The 21,604-nt window shown below is 41.1% G+C and overlaps 1 protein-coding gene across 2 annotated transcripts in view; it reads right to left on the bottom strand.

Moving 5' to 3' along the window:
* Nucleotides 1–21,604, bottom strand: part of LOC121505594 (SLIT-ROBO Rho GTPase-activating protein 1-like) — a 68,320-nt gene that overhangs the window by 20,406 nt on the left and 26,310 nt on the right. For both annotated transcript variants that reach the window (XM_041781044.1, XM_041781047.1), the window contains exons 2-13: nucleotides 19,688–19,883; nucleotides 17,580–17,634; nucleotides 17,381–17,488; nucleotides 11,852–11,914; nucleotides 9,990–10,187; nucleotides 9,726–9,854; nucleotides 9,405–9,626; nucleotides 8,825–8,926; nucleotides 2,410–2,607; nucleotides 381–465; nucleotides 257–284; nucleotides 94–127 (exon numbers count right to left, since the gene is read on the bottom strand). In XM_041781044.1, the coding sequence (XP_041636978.1) occupies nucleotides 94–127; nucleotides 257–284; nucleotides 381–465; nucleotides 2,410–2,607; nucleotides 8,825–8,926; nucleotides 9,405–9,626; nucleotides 9,726–9,854; nucleotides 9,990–10,187; nucleotides 11,852–11,914; nucleotides 17,381–17,488; nucleotides 17,580–17,634; nucleotides 19,688–19,883 (1,418 nt within the window). The remainder of the gene's footprint in view (nucleotides 1–93; nucleotides 128–256; nucleotides 285–380; nucleotides 466–2,409; nucleotides 2,608–8,824; nucleotides 8,927–9,404; nucleotides 9,627–9,725; nucleotides 9,855–9,989; nucleotides 10,188–11,851; nucleotides 11,915–17,380; nucleotides 17,489–17,579; nucleotides 17,635–19,687; nucleotides 19,884–21,604) is intronic.

Below are 21,604 nucleotides of genomic sequence, written 5' to 3'. Positions count from 1 at the left end.
AATAGGACTTCCAAAAGTTGAAATTACATCCTTTGATTTCCTCAAGCCCACAGAGAAACTAGCAGAAGCCTGATGGTTAAAGTGAAACTCTACCTGGTGCTTGCTGTGGGAGTTCTTCCGCCCACGACTGGAATAAGAGAAAGAAGAGAAGATTGTCTGAGACTCACAGAGCTCAATGTAAAGAGTGTAGGAAGGGATGTAACACTTATTATTAACGTGAAGAAATGATATGGAGTGAGATATGAGAGAATAATACCTGGTAGTCAGCAGGTCAGTTTTATATCCTGGAAGAAAGAAAGCACAGAGCAGAGGAGGATATTTAGAGGAAGGAGCATTTATCGTCTATAAGAAGAAATAAAAGTGGAGTATGAAGCGCTCACCCTCGGCTAAAGCTTTCTTCAGTATGTCGTGTTTGGCCTGCAGTTTGGAGATCAGATTACTCCCCTCCAGATACTCGCGGAATTTCTGAAGATGGGAAAACACAAAACCCCAAATATGTAATGTTTAATTATTACACAGTTCTGAAGGTTAATGTAGAGTTGATTTCTTATCTGCAGAAGTGCCTGAAGCATGCATTCAAATGGGGATTAAAATGGCTCCAAAAACCAGTATATCAGTTCAGATCTGTACAGGAAAACAAGCCTACTTCTAACTAGATTTTTTTGCCTTTGTATCTATCTGGCTGCCATCCATGCCTGCTGTGATTATCAGTCTTTTATGTCCGTTTAAGTTGGTTTTATCATCTCATTTCTTTAAAGGACTGCAAACCAGCCATGACTAGAAGTCCTGCATCCACTGCATTAGTTGCACTTTCAGAAAGAATCATCCATCTATCCATCTTCTTCCACTTACCAATCCAAGCATCCATCCATCCATCCATGCATCCATCTGTCTGTCCGTCCATCCATGCATCCATCTGTCCATCCAAAGATGCATTCATCCGTCCATCTGTCCACTCATTCATCCACTCATTCATCCATCCATCCATCCATGCATTTATCCATCCATCCGTCCATCCGTCCAATCATCTGTCCGTCTGTCCGTCCGTCCGTCCATTCATCCACTCATTCAACCATCCATCCATCCATTCATCCACTCATTCATCCATTCATCCATCCATTCATCCATCATGCATCCATCCTTTCATCTATCCATCCATCCTTTCATCCATCCATCCATCCATCCATCCTCTCCTGCTATCCAGTGCTGAGTCATTGTGACAGCAGGCAAAGCAATCCAACCAAGACATCCCTCTCCTCAGCAACATTTTCCAGCTTCTTCTGTGGGATTCCAAGGCGTTCCCTGGTGTGATGGGATATATAATCCCTTCTGTTCTAGGTCTACCCTGATGTCTCCTCCTAGTTCAGTGTGCTTGGAAGACCTCAACAGGGAGGTGACCAGGAGGCATCCTTATCACATAAGTGAACTACCTCAGCTGGCTCCTTTCAGGTTAAAGGTGCGTCCTTTCTCTAAGGCTGATTTCTTTTTGATTGCTTGTATATCTTAATCTTTTGATCACTACCTAAAGCTCTGACCATTGGTGAGGATTTAAAATAATATCGAAAATAAAAGAAAGCTTTGTCTTTTAGCTCAGCTACCTTTCACTATGATGGTCCGGTTCATCACCTGCAAATCCACCTGTCAGTCTCACGCTCTATTCTGCTTTCATTCATGAACGAGACGCTCTTTATTCCCTTTTACCCCTCAGTAACCAAGTTTATGATCTCAATCTCCAGTTTCAAGTCTTCTCAAATGAATCCTGATGCTAATTTAACACTTAATCATCCTATTTGTAGGGCCTAACAAGCTGCCACCCTACTATGTCTCATTCCAAGTTAGTTGTAGTAAAACACACTCGAAGGAGTTGGCTGTTCATTTTTGTAGAAAGTATATTTTATTTAAATCTTGGTTTTAGAGAGCCAAATTTAGCATCCATATTAATATTACAACAGCTGTGAATTATGGATGCACCTGTGGTAACTATGCTACCGGTGGAGTTAGCGAATTATTCAGAGCTTTTTAACTCGGGCTTCCACGGCTCGCTGGTGGAGCAATTTGTCTCATTTTTGAAGATCAGCAGAACGATCTCTGTCTACATGCTTATTTGTTCTTGAGTAAGATGTAAAACTCACTAAGAGATTTAGTGGTTTGAAGTCAGGATAAAGATGCAATCAGCTCACTAAATGTTCCAGATCACGATACTATTAAGTCCTAATTTTCATGATTTCCTCGGTCATGTAAAGGTGAGAGTGCCTGCTCCAACCTAGGGTTTGAAGTGACTTCAGCTGGTGGTTTAACTTTAAGTTTCTTTCTTTGCAGAATTAATCTACTGTGATTCTGGCAGAAGCATCAGGTTTCAGAGCCTAAAGAGAAAATATCAAATAAATACATTTCCTCCTGTTGTCTCACATTGAAGTAGAAGAGCTCTGTCTCCTGCTGGTTGGACCGTCTCTTGGCCAGACTCGGTTTGTTCAAGTAGCCATCCGACACGCTGGACTTGACCGACTCGGAGGATGGGCTGTGGGTGAAGCTCTGGGAGACGTCGTAGTCGTCCAGCACCGTCATGTCCTGCAGAGTGGTCAGAGTCGCACCCCAGGTCTTCTTCACCTGCAGGGGGCAGCAAACATGCGCGTGGGACAAAATATCCATCAAATACTGTAGAAATGACACAGAGAGACTCCAGCAGGGGTGTCAAACTCAATCACAGCAGGGGCCGGACTCTGGATTCAGGACTAACCTGAGGGCCTAACATCTTTTCAAACAAACACTGTCAATCGCATTTCACAAGAAATAAAATATTAAAACAAAAAACTCTGCAATGATGATAAATTATTTTGAGGTTAAAAAAGTGAAATAGATAAGTTTAAAGGCTCACAATCTGAGAAGAGTAAATTCATTAGTTCAAAAAGGTCAAAACATGGAATTGAAAAATAATGTTTTTTAAAGGCAAATATATTAGAAAGAAAGTCAAAATGATGAGTTTAAAAGGTCAAAATATGAAAGAAAATCTGTATTATTGTAATTTGACATTTTTATTTGGCCCCTGGGCCTTGACTTTGACACCCTGGTTTAAAGCATTTTCTTTAAAATTATGAGTAAAAACAAACCGCATAAGAAGGAATTTTTCCTCCTTAAAACAAAAATAGACTCCAGTTTTGTGCTTTACTAATCATGTGTGAATAAAGCCAGAATGTATGGAAGACAAAAGCTGCAAAAACAGGAAAGTAAATGATTAAAAAACAAATATCCTAACATAAAAACCTGCATTATTTCTGTGAAGAGTTGCATTCATTTTTAGCAATCAAACTTTACAAAACAGGACATTTACTACACTATAAAACAGTGCTTTAATTAATTTACCCATTTATTAATTTATCTGTATAATCATCACTTAATTATTACCTATGACTGGTTCTCAACCTTGGGGTCGGGACCCCCTTGGGGGTTGCAAGACACTGAGAAGGGGTCACCAGAAGCCTTAAAAAAATATATATATAGTTTTAAAATTACACAGTTGCCATTTTACACCAATTTTACCAAATGTAAACCCTTTTTCATTACTTTTTAACACCAAGTTTGCCAATTTATTTTTTGCCCCATTTTTGTCCATTTTCAACCCTTTCCATCACTTTTTTCTGCCTTTTTTTTTGGCCACTTCTAAATCATCCTAACCACAGTTGACCCATTTTTGCCGATCTAAATCCATTTTTCATCCCATTCCACCTAATTTCCACCAATTTTTTGCAATTTAATTTCTCTTTGATCCCCTTTAACCACTTTTTCTGCCAATTTTTGCCACTTTAACACATTTTTGGTTATTTCTTGCCACATTTATCTAATTTTACACACTTTTAACCCCTTTATGTTCTTTAAAACTCCAATTTCACCACCTTTTCACATTTTTTTGCCATTATCAACCAATTTCAACAATTTTTAACCCATTTTAATTGTTTTTAACAAAAGTTATTTACATTTTAAGAAGGCTAAATGAATAAATAGAGACATTTGTTTCTTTAATAAGAGTGGTTATTATTCAGGTCAAATATGAAATATGGTTTTAACAGCTTAACTTCACAATGGACACCAGATGCTGACCTCCATGGGCTCCCAGTTTGGCCGGCTCCCATTAACCTTCCCCTTTATCCCTCCTTATAGACAGCCTTGTCTGCACATGACTAATCTTGAATGTTCCTGGCTGTTCAACCACCTTCAGGTCCAGTGGGGGTCCCTGATCTCTGGCTCCTTTATTTTGGGGGTTGCAGGCTGAAAAGGCTGAGAACCTCTGACCTATGATACTGGATTTTTCCTAATTTGTTTGAGTGAATAATGGAAAAATAAATAGATTTATGGGTGTAATAACACAGTTGAAATCATTCTGAATTAAACTTGGTCATTTCAAAATAATTGCATTTATGATTCACAAATAAAAACTACATAAAAATACTTAATAAATGCAGTTTCTTCAGTCTGTCACGTTTTGTTCCATTTCAGACATAAACTGTAATTTCATGCATTTTAATGACTGAACACTTTTGGAAAAATGGGTCAAGATTCTGGGCTCCGTATTAAATGTCTTCATTATTCTCTATAAAGTCACGTTTTTATTTATTGATTGACTTTTTTGGCATCTTTCAGCCTCCGTACGTGTGCACAGTTGACTGGGCACCCTCACACATTCTAGTCCTGCTCCTTTATGGATCAGCGGTTCTGATTCATGAATTTTAAACTGTTTAACGCCTCGGTTTAAATCTTCACATGGATGACGGAGTGTGTGTTGAAGCGCAGCTGCTGTGTGTTTGTGTACCCTTCATATGCAAAGTGTGTTTGTATTTACAGCCGGGATAATAGGTGTGAAAGTGTTTTTTATTTGTAGGTGATAATCAGGGCGTGCTCGTGCCTACGTGACTGTGTATTTGCGGGATGCTGAGACATGCAGATGCAGCTCATTAATCCGCACTCGTTCAGCATTTTTATGCCCTTCAGGGTGAGTCAACAGCTGCCCTCTGTGCTCGCAGCGCTCCAGTCTGCCCCGCGACAACAACAACACCACCGCGACGCCTCAGACGGCTGCACCGGGGTGCTGCAGGATGTTTATTTTTAGAGGCTACATCTGCTACATTATCCTCCCATCAGAGCGGGATAAATTAGCATAACTTTCTACAAAGTTTAGACGCATCATTTAGGCTGCAATCAGGGGGATTTTGGGCTTCTGCAGCCGAGATTTCCTTCTGGTTTTGGAGTAAAATATCTCATCATGTGCAGCTGCTGGCAGAATCGGACAGACTGAGAGCAGCGTTGGTGCAGACACTGAAGGTCTACGAGGGATAAATACTGTAGTGTGGGCCTGCTTCCAGACCAGAATTGACGCCCACGTCTCCAATATTTCAGCTCCTCAGATAGGTCTGAGTAACAGGAACCGCTCCTTATTCATAGCTTCCAGTCATGTGACTGGTAAGGAGAGCTAGAGGGTAAAGGAGTTAAGGGAAGTGGCTGCTACTGTTGACTACTACGTGGAGCTGCAGCACAGGCTTCTTAATCCTCCATCTCTCTAAAATGATGCATGTTTGCAGGGCATCAAACTGCAGAGACATGAAGATACACAGCACATGTTAGGGTACATGTGACAGTTTTGCAGTGTTAAGCTTGATCTTGTGCAGAATCTCTACCCTAACCCTTCCACCAGGATAAGTCTACCAATGTTCAGACATTTTTATGTATTTAGGATGTGTTTGGGTCATTAATGCTGCCGTCTGGGACGTGAAGGGCTGGAGTTTCTTCCACTTAAAGGCCTGGTGAGCTCGTCACTTGATCGTTAGCTAACAATAGTGAAAGGGTCACTGTCAGCTGTCACTTTCGGTCAGTGTTGTTGGGCGGTAATGCTCGTTTAAAGGCAGTCATCCCAGACCTGGATCCGACTATATTTGACCCCAGACGGAGCTTTTCCACCGTGCCGATCCAAACAAGGCGGTGCTTCTATTTTTCCATCACCAGTTTGGCTGACCGGACTACGCAGCACTGGGATAGTCCTGCTCTGGACCTAAGCTACATCGCAGCAGTCCGTCATCATCCAGGGACGCTGCAAAGACGTTTTAAAGAAGGAATCGCTGCACCAAACTCTGAAATATCTGCTGGATTATCAAAAGAAGAAAAGGAAACTTTGAAGTAGAAACTATGACCAACTTCTGAACAAAGCAATGCTCACTGAAGCACAGCTATTGGCTTAAAAATCGACGTGCCATCAGTTACACTCAAATAGGTAGGTCAGTTGCAGAGGAAAAGCAAATATCCAATCATTTTGGGCCGCCGTGCCGAGCCAAACCAAGTAGAGCCAGGCTTATAAATGTCCGAGAAAAGCCCCCAAGAGTCCGGCCCCTTTCAGTCAGTGTTAAACCAAGCACGCCGTCCTCAAGCACCCTGCAAAATGCAGAACACGTGAGCTATGCTCGAGGGCGGAGTGCCTGTCAGTTAATAGAGCAGTTAAGGCAAATCTAAACGTCTGCCATCTCTTCAAAAACAGTCATTTCTTCTCAACATTAGCCCTCTTCATTGTCTGAGCTGCACGGTAGATGTGAAAGTAGGAAGAGGGTAATGTTTTGCCTCTTAACTCCTTGAGTGCCAGCCCTTTTATAAAATGAAAAGTGCCTTGTGCCAGCGTTTTTTGCCATTTTGAGTCATCTTTCAAGACCCACAGAATATTTTGTACTATGATTCTGAAAACACCAAATAGCTCAAATAAAAGAAGAAACTCTCTATTCCATCATGGAAAACCCCGTTTGTTTGTAGCTTGTTCCATTCTTCATTTATCTGAAGTTGAATAGAGGCTAGTTTCACCAAAAAGAACACTTTTTTCTAGAAAGCTGAGAAAAATGCATTTTTGTGAAAGAGAGTCTGTCAAGCAGAACAGTGATTTGAATGTTATAATTTTGCCTTCAATGACATAAAAGACATCTGAAAATTGTATTACAAATGTTAATTTATTGTAAAATAAATAACAATGCTTCCAGTCACTGTCATTCACACTCTGGAAGTGGACGGCCTCCACGGGACCCCCCTATACGCCCACGTCCTCTCCTGCTTGTCGCTGTATGCATCCATCTGGTGAGAGGCTGCCTTATTTCTCTGATGCACGGGGGGGGGGAACCTTGTGGCATTCTTTAGCCTCTCTGCTGGCCAAGGCAGATCAATAAAAGCACCGATCCCTGGATTCGCTGTTGTTAAGTTCAGTGTCCGTTTCAGTGAGTAAGCGATTTCTCAGGCAAAAGTTTAAAGTTTCTTCCAGCATCTAAGTTAGAACTTCTAGCTTAGATTACCTCCGTAACTATCGCTCTGCTCTTTGACCCCTGGGTCTCCACCTCTGATGTTCAATCTACCGTCACTTCCGACTGTAGTGTTCTGACTATGTATCCCAGAAGCCCCAAAATTACTCACAGGGAGCGTGAGAGCGCCCCCTTGTGCCAGCCGCCAAAAAAAACAAAACAAAACACTGATGTATATATACGTCAATGGCACTCAGTGAGTTAAACAATAAAAACATCTATAATAGTCTTCAGGACGGACTAAGAGTATAGACAAATATCAACCAGAGAGGCTGCCATGGCTGCTTCTTCTTCTTTCTTCTTTTTGGTGGATTTTGGAACAAACTTTGAGTCTACTGCCTCCTACTGTATGAGACTGTGAGTTACTAAAGTGAACCTAGCAGGGGAGAGAAGAGGGGGAGCAAACTTCCTCAGGCACTGTGTAAAACAGTGGTTTTCAAAGTGTGGAAGAGTGAGCCTCCCCTAAGAAGAAATTATTCATTTGGTGGACCCCCACCCACAAAAAGGATTCAAACTGAAAAAAAAATTTAACAACATTTCAAACATTTATGTCTAATCTTTAAACATTTTTAAAATTAATATATTTTGGATATTTTGGTTTGTAAATACCCTCAAACATCTGCCTTTCCCTCTTATTCAGTTATAATGCCATTAAATACCCCTTTTTCATATTTTCTGGGTCATTTTACAACTTTTGTGCCTCTTTTATCCCATTTTTTCCACTTTTATCCCATGTTTGCCCTTTTTCACCTTTTTGCCCATTTAAGCTACCTTCAACATTAAATGTCCCTTTTTTCCAAATTTTTTTTTGCTCATTTTTGCGACGTCTTTTTGCCACTTTTTCCAAGTTTTACCACTTTAATCCCATTTTTTGCCCCCCTTTTTTAACCATTTTTTGCCACCTTTTGTCCATTCAAACTACCCTTTGCGTTAAATACCACTTGTTTCCTCTTTTTTGACCATTTTTGCCACTCTTGACTGCTTTTTGCCCATTTAAGTCACTTTAACTCACTTTTTTGTCACTTCTCACCCATTTCTGCTACTTTCTGACCATTTCCCCCCATTTTTTCTCCCCATTTTTGCCCCTTTTCACCCATTTGTTGCTGCTTTTTGACCATTTTGCCCCCTTTAACCTATTCTATTTTTATTGCTATTTCAAGCTGTTTTTGCCTCTTTTCACCTCTTAGATTGTGGCTCTTGCAAAGGTATTTTTCAAAAATGTGGCTCTTTGGTTGAGTAACACTGCTCTGTAGCATAGTCCCTATAGTAACTATAAGTCTATACATTTTGCTCCATGCACAGCAGAGGTTCACAAAGAAAAATCCCCTTTTTTCTGGTTTATGGGTCTGTGCCTACCCTGAAGCTCTGTGGCGCCCCCCAGGGGAGGCCTGCCTCACACTTTGAAAATCACTGATGTAAAACAATCCCACCTGGGTTTTGATTGCATTGTTGTCATCCTATGTATTTATCAGTGTAAATGTATTTGTGTACATCGTTTGCTGTCTTACCTCTTCATTCTCTATCTTCAGCGATGCCAGGCGGGTCTGGAGCTGCGTGAGGCGGAGGGTGAGCTCAGCCTGGACCTGCGGCTGAGACGCAATCTGGTTCACCTGACAGGAGACGGACCAGCACAGCAATTAGTAAATCCCCTTACAGGAAGAAACACTCGTTTGGACCTGATAGTGAAAATTATTGTGTTGACATTGAATTTTAGACTTTGATACAATTATCTTAAGAATGAAACATAAGCCCTAGGCTTCCAATGCTTGGTGATTTACTATTTTTATTTACTAAAAATTGTAAGGCAAACTCTTGAGCACTGTTGAAACTGCACAAAACTTCTGCAGTGTCTAAAAAACATTGGTTTTCATTCATGAAATGATGCAAATGTTTTGAAGCAATTTGCGCGGTGCAGGACTTTGCAAGCAATTTTTATAGGATCATCCCACCACTGTACACCTGTCTCATGAAATAGCTGTGGACTTTTGAAGCTATCTCAACAATCTGAACAAAAACGTGAAGAACAGGGTTCAGTTGAAGTTCTTGGGTGTAAAGATAATGTAGCTTATGTTAAAAACAACTACTGACCTCGTCTCCCATGTGTGCCTGGAATCCGAAGCGTTGCGGGGGGCAGAAGGCAGTGGGGTAGAGGCCCAGCAGACGCTGTCTGTCTCGGGCAGGGTCCAGATTCTCCACGGCCCCCTCCAGCACCTCCAGGCCGGCCCTCCTGGAGGCTTCAAGGCTCAGTTCGGCTGATAGGTAGGTCCTCAGAGCCCGGCTCAGACTGGAGTGGTACCCTAGGTCACAGCACTGAGGCACAGATGGAGGAAACGCGTTTCTTTATCCTTAATTCTGAGGAGAGATGGGAACGTTCGGAAAAACAGCTACGATGAGGAGAAGCGTACTCACGTCTATGATGTCGGGCAGGTCATGGATGTAGTATTTGAACACGGAGGCGTTGGTGGCCTCCAGGGTCAACAGATACTCGTTCCTGGCTTTAAGAGTCTTCAGTTTGTTCTCAGAGTACTTTGCCTTCCTCTGATGGAGGAGGACAGCGAGGTTAAACAGAGAACGATTGTTAAGATTTACATTTAAGTAGATACTTCATCAATATAAAATGTACGGAGCATTCAGACAGTATTCAGATTTTTTTCCAGAGAGGAAAACGTGTACCTTCTCCCTCATCTTCTCCATCTTGCGTGCGGCGTTGCGTCTCTGGTGGCGCTCTTCTATCCTCAGTCCGAACACCGGCTCCACGCCTCCGCCCGTCCCAGACACGCCCTTCACGCGTCCCTCCTGACGTTCCGCCTCCCTCAGTTTGGTTTCCGCGCTGATCGTCTCCACATGGTACATGTGATACGTCTTCATCACCTAGGCAACAGCATCCCATAATAGCACAGCCTCCTAACCAGCTGGAGCACACAAACTAGAAAACAGCGTTTGACTGCAGCCGGCACAGAGCGCTTTTATTCGCCTTCAAGGTTATCTGGTCCGCTCTAATCTGATTTAAAGGAAGCTTTTAAGGCTTCAGACAAACTTTGACATTTGACAGAAGAAATATCAGGATATGTTCTCCTTAAAGGCTTAAAAACATCAGCAGAGAAACACTCTTGATTTCAGGAGCATGGTTAGGAGGAGCAGAAGCACGTTATGGCTCCAGATCCTCCGATAAAAACAAGCATTTCATTTAAAGTATACACTCTGAGTCTATGGGTGAAAAGTGGCAAAAAAATGAGTTACATGTGGAAAAATGGTCCAATAGTGACATAAACTTGGAGAAAAATGAGTGAAAAGTGAATAAAATTGGCAAAAATCAGAAAAATGGGCAAAAGCATCAAAAAAGAGAGGCAAAATGGGAAATCAGTGGCATTTAATTGCAAAAGGCAGCTAAAATGAGCCAAAAATGGCAAAAAAGGTGAAAAAAGGGGCAAAAAATTTGCAAAAAGCAGGATAAGAGTGTCAAAAATGGGTGAGAAGTGGCAAGAAAATGAGTTACATGTAAGAAAAATGGTCTAATAGTGGCATTAAGTTGCAAAAAGCAGCTTAAATGGGTGAAAAGTTGCAAAAAGGGGCAATGAATTGCAAAAAGCAGGATTAAAGTGTCAAAAAAGGGTGAAAAGTGGCAAAAAATGAGTTACATGTGGCAAAAATGGTCGAATAGTGGCATGAACTTGGAGAAAAATGAGTGAAAAGTGACTAAAATGGGCAAAAGTCAGAAAAAAGATGGGAAAAATGGGCAAAAGCATCAAAAAAGAGTGGCAAAATGGGAAATTAGTGGCTTTTAATTGCAAAAGGCAGCAAAAATAGGCAAAAAATTGCAAAAAAAGTGAAAAAAAAAAGCAAAAATCAGGATAAAAGTGTCAAAAAGAAGTGACAAAAAAGGGCTTAAATCCACAAACACTGGGAGAAAAGTGGCAAAAAAGGGCAGGAAATGGCAAAAATGGGTGAAAGTGGCAAAAAAATGAGTTACGGGTGGCAAAAATGGTGAAAAATGAGTGTAAAGTGACCGAATGGGGCAAGAATCAGAAAAAAAGGTGGGAGTAACGGGCAAAAAGCATCAAAGAGTGGCAAAATTGGATATTAGTGGTAATTGCAAAAGGCAGCTTAAATGAGTGAAAAGTGACAAAAAAGGCAAAAAATGGGTCAAAAGTTGCAAAAAGCAGGATAAAAGAGTCAAATAGAAGTGGCAAAATGGGCTTAAAGCAATAAAATTGAATTAAAGTAGCAAAAATTTGCCAATAAGGGCAATGGACATATGCAGTCAAAAAATGGAGGTTGATAATCAAGAGTGACAGTTAAAGCCTACTGTTTAATTGTGGGAAACAAACTGATTAAAGTTACTTGCAATTGATAATTTCTGAAGTTAAATTTTCTTTTCAAGGTTTTCAAGGTGAATAATGTTTCAAATGAAGACATAAAAGAGCCACAAATCATCATAAAAGAGCACACGTTGAGTATCACTGGTTTAAAGCCTTTTACTTCTGCTTATAAAAACCAACACTGCTGCATAGATGTGTACTGTTTGCTGGACTTACGGTGTAAAGCTCATTCAGAAGCTTCATGAGGTCCTCCTGAAGCTGGAAGAGGATTTCTTTACTCTGAAAGATCAGAAAGGAGGAAATGAGGAAACGTGCAAACTGGGAGTACAACAAGTAAGCAATGCATTTGTGCAATTATGGAGAGGTTGGTGCAATTTTTCAAAATAAGAGCATGACTGTTGTGGTTGCCTTGTGCTTAGGTTTTTGTTGCTGTGGTTCTCAAAGAGGTGCTTTTTTATTTTGCATGCATTAAAGTTTGAAATGTTGGTATCGTGGTAACGCTAGTCTGCAGCCTTAATCCTGGTTTAAACCTCTGCATTAAATCTAAACCACAGCTGCACTGTTTGCTGCCATGAGCATGCATGCTTCTGAGCTGGTGTGTCTGCATCACTCTGCAAAACTCCGTCACTGTGCTGGTGAGCAAAGCAAGTTATACCAAAGTTATGCCGCTAGTCCTGTTGTGTTATTTGCTCATTTGTGCACAGATACCTAGGCTGGATGTATTATAATGAAGTCAAAGCTGATAAATATTGATCAACATTTGATGATACTGCTGAAGAAAAGACGTAAGACATCAGAGGAGATGGCCAATAGGGTTCAATGACACGGCCTACACTTCCTATTACAGTATACAGTACAGTACAGATAAGTTTCATTTCTCTCCTGCTGAAGTGTGTCAAGCTGCTACTGACAGCAAAACATTTCCTGATATGAACCTTTACAATAAAAGCACTGAAGAAAAACAAATACAGACTGAACTGTGAAGAACTTGTCACAATTAACGTGTTTATCATTGATTTAGCTCAGCTTTAGCAGCAGTGCTCTCTACTGTGTTTGCAGCTGCTTCTCTGAGTTTGTTAAAAGCCACAGCCTGCTTCTTTGAATCACATGTGACTGAAAAACAAGTGAGTCATGGGTAAAAACACACCTTAACACAGTAGTCTAAGCCAGAGGTTTCAAAGTGTGGAAGAGTGAGCCCCCCCAAGAAGAAATTATTCATTTGGTGGACCCCCACCCACAGAAAGGATTCAAATTGAAAAAAAAAAATTAAACAACATTTCAAACATTTATGTCTAATCTTTAAACATTTTTAACATGAATATATTTTGGATATTTTGGTTTGCAAATGTCCTTAAACATCTGCCTTTCCCTCTTACTCACTTACAATGCCATTAAATACCCCTTTTCATTTTTTTTGGCCATTTTACAACTTCTTTTTGCCTCTTTTATCCAATTTTTGCCCCTTTTTCACCTTTTTGCCCATTCAAGCTACCTTTCATCATTAAATATCCCTTTTTTCCAATTTCTTTGCTCATTTTTGCTACGTCTTTTTGCCACTTTTTCCCAATTTTTGCCACTTTTATCTCATTTTTGCCCCCCCCCATCCCCTCGGTAAGAGCCCTGAAACATTTTATGCACAGCAGCCACTGATCATGGAGCTAAAACGAGAAAAAGCGCTTTGTCAGTGCCTGTTGGCAAAAGATTCAAACAGATAGAGTCTGATCCACTATTCTCCATCACTACCTCATTAGATCCCCAGAACAAGGACTGTTATTTTGCTGAGGATGTTAAATAAAGTGCATGAGTGCAGACTGATGCATAACTGATTGGCATTTGTCACCAGTGCTGGGGACTCTGCTGCTTCTCACATCCTGGATAAGAAGACAATCTGACTGAGCCACAATGATGCAGAGATGCTAATCTATGTAGAGAAAAACATACATCTAAACAAGAAGTAGACCTGGAGGTAGGGTTGGGGAATATATATCACAGTACAGACATTGTTGTTTATATTGAGATTTATTGGGACAAAAGGAAGTTTTAATTTATTCCAGGCTGAAGAGACTAAGCTGCAGCTATAAAATCCAGTCTGACGACTTTTTTTTGGCCACCACTTGTAAGAAGAGGCCGTGGGCGGGGAATCTTCTGCATGTCAGATATTTTTGGATGTCCCTGAGTAGATTTAACCAGTTGTATCTCCTCTGGCAGCCATTTATCTCACAGCAGAGAACACAGACATTACTCAGAGACGTGCAGCCGTCCGATGCTACCTAGCAGACCAATCACAGGGTTTGCATTCTGCATTGTTTTGATGCACCTGTACATTTAAAGCTACGTGCAAAGTCGTCTGCAAAGGTTCAGGGTTATGCAAAGCTATTGCAGATGCTAATGCATGGATCTGATGCTAAATGAAATGAAAGTGCAAACAGAAGAGAAAATGTAAGGGTTTAACAACTAAACAACAAACCTGGAGTTATTTTTACGTATTTAATCTTCATGGATTCATCATAATGTGGGACATTTCTTTACATTATTATGAGAAACTGCAGTATGTGAGCTCTTGTTTGGTGTTGTAAATAAACAATGGTGATCGATCAAACAGAGCACATAAATAAATGGCTCTGACCACACACACAAACAAATGAAATCATAAATGAAACACAGCCTCCTGCCGCTCGGGCTCATGCATTAAACAGACCCTCCAGTTTGGAGCAGGAGTTATGAGGCCGCGCGGCGCTGCATTAATATTACATTAAGCTAAATGACTGAGGAATCCCACGATGGATGGATGCTGCTCCCATGGCGCCCGCTGAGAAAAGATCAGCTGAGCCTGTCACCATGACCACGGGGCTGTCGGCGTTGTCATGGCCACTGAGCCATTGGCCTCTTCCTGTTTCTGAGAGGACTCTGGGACCCGATGGAGGTCGTGCTGTTTATAGCCGGCGGCCGCCGCTGCACTTTAGTTAGCATGAATAAAAGACGAGCCGGAGGACGGATTAATAATGGAGACCGGAGCTAAAGTTAGAGGCGCTGTGGAGCCGGCACGTGAGTGTGTTTGATTTCTTAAACTCCGAGGCAGCCCGGCGAACCTCAGGGGAACTCTGACTTTACTTTTCATTAGAATCAACTCTGCTGCTTAAAGACGCCGCATGAAGAAATAAACGAGGCGAGACGTGAGCACGCCAGGAACGCTGTGAGCACAGGAAAGTACTTTAGTCATGAGCTTAAGAGCATCACAGAGGCATTTGATTCTACTTCTGCTCAGATTACAGAGAAACAGCAAAAGCCTCTTTATTTATCTACAACTAGAGTCCAAAAATGTTGGGACGGCATGAAAAAATGTGACTAAAATAGAATATGATGATCTGCAAATTACTTTCAACCGATATTCTACTGAATACAGCTACAATTTAAGATATTTTGAAATTATTGTTTTAACAGGAAACAGGTCTGGACTACATGCAGGCCAGTGTAGACTCTGCCCTCTTTTTCCGTGAAGCCATGCTGTTGTAACTCCTGCAGAATGTGTGTTACTCAACCAAAGAGCCAAAGTTTTGAAAAATACCTTTGCAAGAGCCACGATCTAAGAGGTGAAAAATGGCAAAAACAGCTTGAAGTAGCAATAGAAATAGGTTAAAGGTAGCAAAATGGTCAAAAAGCAGCAATAAATGGGTGAAAAGGGGCGAAAATGGGGAGAAAAAGGGTAAAAATGGTCAGAAAGTAGCAGAAATGGGTGAGAGGTGACAAAAAAGTGAGTGGAAAGTGACTTAAATGGGCAAAAAGCAGTCAAGAGTGGGAAAAAAAAAATCTGACTTTTTCTGCATAACTTCAGTTCCATTTTTTTGAACCTTTAATTGATTCCTGCATGCTGCTTCTAAATACAGTCTCTACTGGAAATGAAGTCCTGATATTGCATCATGATATGTCTCACAGCTTCACCATTTTCCTCCTCCTTCCCTCCTCTGATCAGGGATGAATCTGTTTCACATGATGATTAATGAAATTACACGTTAAGTCCTGATGACTCGTGTTTTATCAGCACACATTAAACATGTGAAGGGAAGCTGCAGATTTATTGGATTTTCTGCAGACGGCTTTTGTCCCTGACCGGTGACTGCAGAAGATTTTAGAGGCAACACTGAGGGAGACACGAGGACTTGGCGGGGACGTTTTTATAGATTTACAGTAAAAGTTTGGATTTTATGGGCCATAAAGCATCACCTTAAATACAGTTCACGACAGAGGTCGTATGAATCGCTGCGTCAGCGCCTTTTTTAGCCTGAGAGTAAGAGCAGTGACGCCAGACAGGACGGGCAAAAAGTAGATCCAGCATGATGGTCGTAAAGATGGCTGCATTTTAATTCGTCGTTAATCAAGAAGAATCATTGGTCCTTTTACTCTTAGTTCTTTTACTTAAATCCACGCCAGAGAGAAGGATTAGAATAACTCAGAGTTTTCAAAGTGTAGAAGAGTGAGAGAAGAAATGATTCATTCGGTGGACCCCCACCCACAAAAAGGACTCAAACTGAACAAAATTTCAAACATTTATGTCTAATCTTTAAACATTTTTAACATGAATATATTTTGGATATTTTGATTTGCACATGTCCTTAAACATCTGCCTTTCCCTCTTATTCAGTTATAACCATTAAATACCCCTTTCCTTTTTTTTTTTTTTTGGCCATTTTACAACTTCTTTTTGCCTCTTTTTCCCCATTTTTGCACTTTTTCCCCTTTTTGCCCATTCAAGCTACCTTTCATCATCAAATATCCCCTTTTTTTCAATTTCTTTGCTCATTTTTGCTACGTCTTTTTGCCACTTTTATCAATTTTTTGCCCTATTGTTTTTTTACAATTTTTTGCCACTTTTTGTCCATTTAAGCTGCCCATTGCCATTTAATACTTGTTTCCTTTTTTCCCAATTTATGCCCTTTTTCCCATTTTTTTTGCAGCTTTATCCCATTTTTTTGCCTTTTTTTAAACTTTTTTTTTTGCCATTTTCCCCCCATTTTTGCCACTTTTATCCCATTTTATGCCCTTTTTATTTTTATCTTTAGTATTATTTTTTTATTTTTTTCCCATTTTTTTGCCCCCCCCCCCTTTTTTTTTTTTTACCATTTTCGCTCCTTTTCACCCATTTTTTGTTGCTTTTTGACCATTTTGTCATCTTTAACCTATTTTTATTGCTATTTCAAGCTGTTTTTGCCACTTTTCCCCTCTTAGATTGTGGCTCTTGCAAAGGGATTTTCAAAACTTTGGCTCTTTGGTTGAGTAACACTGCTCTATAGCATAGCCCCTATAGTAACTATAAGTCTATACATTTTGCTCCATGCACAGCAGAGGGTCACAAAGAAAAATCATCTTTTTTCTGGTTTATGGTTCTGCGCCTCCCCTGAAGCTCTGTGGCGCCCCCCCAGGGGAGGCCTGCCTCACACTTTGAAAACTGACTAACTGGTTTTATCTAAGTTTGTCTCTTTTGACAATGATCAGAAAACTCAACATACAAATTAAAAGATTCAACTGTAAAAAGGCTGAATAATCTCCCAAATCTTCTGTTCCTTGAGTTTTTTTTTTTATCAGGTTTTGTTCAAACAGGAGGAGAAGTCTGTTAGTCTGTTAGGGACTTTACTGACTGCAGATGGAGTCTCATTTGTCCTTGTAGTGGAGCAGAAGCATGCTGGGTAATATTTCTGAGGCTAAATAAACTTAAATGCTGTTTGTTTGTTGGTGTTATTTTGAGCTCACCCTCTTTAGCAGGCGTGCCGAGTCTTCGCTGATGTGCGTGAGGCGGGTGATGACGTTGTTCAGGTAGAGGTCACTGAGCGTGGCGTGGTCCTTGCTCTCCCTCCTCACCTGGACAAACGGCGGATTTTATAAAGGGTTAGCATGCATGGATGCTGAGATGTTTAACATCGAAAACTGTGGAGGATTCTAAAGAGCGTACCTGGTTCAGCAGCAGGTACCAGCAGTTAACCGGAGAGAGCAGATTCTGATCTTTTCTGGAGGAAGGAGAAACACAAAGATCAAGATCAAACTCTGCCTCCAGCATCCTCACCTCAAACAGAAATCCCTCTGTGTCAAACTCAAGTTTGATTTCAAAGCCACTTTTTGCGTGATGAACTTTTACCATGAATATGACATGAAGGGAACCTTTTTATGCCCTGAGCTCAACGTGCACAGAAATAAAAGATTTAGGAGCACTTTCAAAGGGTTTTTCTGTCATCACTGATGTTTTTTCCCTGAAGGTTGCATATATTCAGACCTACATCGACGCCCTCACAGGTAATTGATGTTTTACATTTTAACATACATGCACACTCTGTTTGCAGAACGGGATGTTTGTTTTTTCCTCTAAACATTTCTGCAGCCGCTCAAGTAGAAACCTCTGTCGCGAAAAATAAAGACCATGTAGGAGAATAAAACATGTGCAGGTCCTGGAGCTTTCACTTAAACCTGTTTTAAATATTTCCATTCAATATGGGCAGAAATTACCAGCTAATATAGGCAAATATTTATAGCCAGCATAGGCCTATATTTAGAGCTGATATGCACTGATATTTACAGCTGATATAGGCTGATATTTACAGAAGATTCCACTTTAACAAATTTTTAATTTTTCCAGCCAATATAGTCAGAAATTACCAGCTGACATAGGCCAATATTTACAGCTAGTATAGGCCTAACATAGGCTTATATTTTCAGCTGATGAAGGCTGACATTTACAGTGAGTATAGGCCAATATTTACAGCCGACACATGCTAATATGTACAGCTGATATAGGCCAATATATACAGCTGATATAGGCCGATATTAACAGCAAATATAGGCCACTATTTACAGGCAATATAGACCAATATTTAAAGCTGATGTAGGTTGATATTAACAGCAGACATAGGCTGATATTTAAAGCTGATCAGAATACGTGCTACTGACATCAAGTCAGGGTGTTAAAGTGGAAAGAACATGCAAGAAAAATTCTGCCGTTCTTGCTGAATCAGGATTTTGGGTAACCTTGCAAAGCAGATGGATACGCCCGTTTCCTTGTTTTTCACTGGCGAATCCATCTTGCAAAGCTCCCATCTGAACCGTTTGGGCCCAGTTAGAAAGTGGCAGGACCAATCAGTGACGAGGGGCAGTACTTTCAGGCACAGCAGAGTCGTGACATTAACAAGCAGCAGAAAGAGCTGGTGCAGTTATGGAGGAAGAGATTAGCGTGGATGCTGCTAAAGCGCCAGTTTTATCAGAACTTGACAACATTTCTTCGTTAAAAGAAGAACAAAGAACAGCAGTGAGTTGTTTTCTTTTCAAAAACGACAAAAGTCGAGTACTGACATGTCTGTAGTCAGCATGTTTGGCGTTATTCCCCGTAGCTGTGCACGTGCAGCTCTATAGCAGCTACGCCACGTGTTTTGTTGCTCTTATTGGCCCGTGGCCCGTGGATGAGCGTTCTGTGACAGACAGAACGCTCATCCAATCACACTCCGAGTTTTTTTCAAATCCTCTGCCTTTTCTCAAATGTTTCCTATTGAAGCTTTCCCAGATGGATGTGTGAAACAAATCCATCTGGCATGTCAGGTCAGATTTTGGGGCTTCCTGGATGCTAATGCTACACTATAAGATTATTCGTCATTCCTGAAGTTCATATTGTAGCCTGGTGTTTGGTGGTGTGCTGCAATGAAAATCAGGCTAAATTTATGTTCTCTGATCCAGACTTTAGGTCAGTTGGAGACTAGGTTCAAATATGCCGACCATCATGGAGTCGCCTCTGTTACGGCAGAGCGGCTGCTGACATTTGTTCAACCCTTTCTGCAGTCAGAGCAGAGGCTGAACAAAAGTCTAGAATCCAACATCAAACCATGCTATGAATCAGTAAGCAACAATGCAAACCATTCAGCTGGTTAAATGAATAAATGCACATATAATGCAGCAACTGTAACCAAAAAATCATGTGAGGAATAAACGACATAGAGGGCGCTGTCACTGCAGAGAATGATCAAAACTTCCTCCTTTTACGCCCAGACTTTGACCACATAAATGAATCCAGTGTCGTACTTGTATTGCTGATGGTCTTTCGTGCTGCGTGTTTTGGCCATGAACCTCTCGGCGAGCTTCTCCAGGTTTCTGGAATATTCCGTCTCGATCTCGGCCTTCTTCCTGAAGAAGTCCTGCAGGTCCTGAAGCAGCTGGACCCGCATCTCCGTCTGCTGCTCCAGACATCGCTGCTGCTCCACCAACTGTGCCCGCACATCTACAGAGAAACACAGATATGGCTGCTGGTCAGATACTTTAGTAATTTTATTATTATAGAAAACAGAAATGAAATTATCAACTTTTATATTCATATTTAACTCTGCAAACACAGCACACAAACAGAAAGTTCTTTTAAAAATATCTCTTATTTTTTTCTTGCACCAAAGCACACTTTGCATTGTTACATAAGCACACCAAAACAAAAAATTACCAGTCTGAAGAGTGTCAAAACAGCCTCTTAGAAAATGAAAGCAAAACAGCAGCAAATAGAAGACTTTGGGAATATTTCACCTGCAGAAACGTGATGAACGAGTCCTGAGTAAGGCAATGTTTCAGTAAAACAATGGATTCAGTCCTCTCTTACACATCTCTACTGCAGTATTTATTTGAAGAGTTCAGTTATTTTCAATTTCAATCATTATGGGATGATAATAAAGGACAAACTAGCAGTATAAGGATAAGAATGCAACGTTCACATAATGTAGGTACAGGTTTTCAAGCTTTCCTCAGATCAAGCCAAAATCTCAAGGCACACCATTTTCATATCCATGCAGAACAGCCTTACTATCACTCATACAGCCTCTTTGGATGTTGTATCGTTGGAATAATACCATATGGTTGCACAAATACCCAAAGCACACCAAGATTTGCCTCTAGGCACACCAGAGTGTCTGCCACGGCATTTGGGAACCACCGGTCCAGCCCTGCTCCCCTCCAGAGGCCGATAAATGAAACCAACATAAACCTCCTCAAAAATGTAACTATGCATCAACGTGACACAGACTGCAAGCTCTGTGATTGGTCCACAGGTTGGCCCAGGTGACTGCCAGTCTCTGAGAATGTCTGCAGGCATACTGAGAGATAAATGGCTGCAGATGCTGACACAACTAGTCAAATCTATTCTGACTCATGCAGCCTGTCTAGGGTTGCATCCATTTTAACCAGTAGTTCTCAGCTGGCCTAGCCATAGGACCTGCCACCACCTCCACAACATCCAATAACATTAATCTCATGAAAATGTTGCAGATTGGACCCTTGCTGGGACAAACCACATGACTGGACAAAACTTTCATGTGCATGTAAATATTTTATTTCACTCTGTTTACTTCTTGTCCAGCAAAACAGAGAAATGTCTGTCTAGGGGGCTGCACAGCTGCTCAGGGGTTCACAGCAAGAGGGTTCCAGGTCTGAGTCCAGCTCAGAGCGTTTCTATGCAGAGTTTGCATGTTCCCCCTGTTCATGTGTGGGTTCTCTGGTACTCCGGCTTCCTCCCACAGACCAAAATCATGCTCGTTAGGTTAAGTGATGTCTCTAAATTGGCTGTAGGTAGAACTCTACATGTCAGCCCTGTAAATGACTGGACTAGTCCAGGATGTACCCTACCTCTTACCCAACAACAGCTGGGATAGGCTCCAGCCCTCCATGACCCTGAACAGGACAAGCAGTGTCGAGCATGGATGGATGTCGGCCTAGGGCTTCTGTACATCCAAGAAACTAGGCCACAGTTTTAATTCTCAGCACCAACTGGGACCAAGCAGTTGGAACCACTGGTTTGGATAATCTAAAGGTAGAAAAAATATGTTAAGGCCTAATGCAGTGATACTCAACGTGTGGCTCTGGAGCCACACGTTGAGTATTTAGGCTACTTTTTGTCATTAAATACCACTTTTTTCCTACTTTTTCCCCATTTTCTGCCACTTTTTGCACATTCAAGCTACT

Source organism: Cheilinus undulatus, linkage group 23 (genome assembly GCF_018320785.1).
Source record: "Cheilinus undulatus linkage group 23, ASM1832078v1, whole genome shotgun sequence".
NCBI lineage: Eukaryota > Metazoa > Chordata > Actinopteri > Labriformes > Labridae > Cheilinus > Cheilinus undulatus.
The sequence above is the reverse complement of the archived record's forward strand: the minus strand, read 5'-3'. Positions and strand labels throughout refer to the sequence as shown.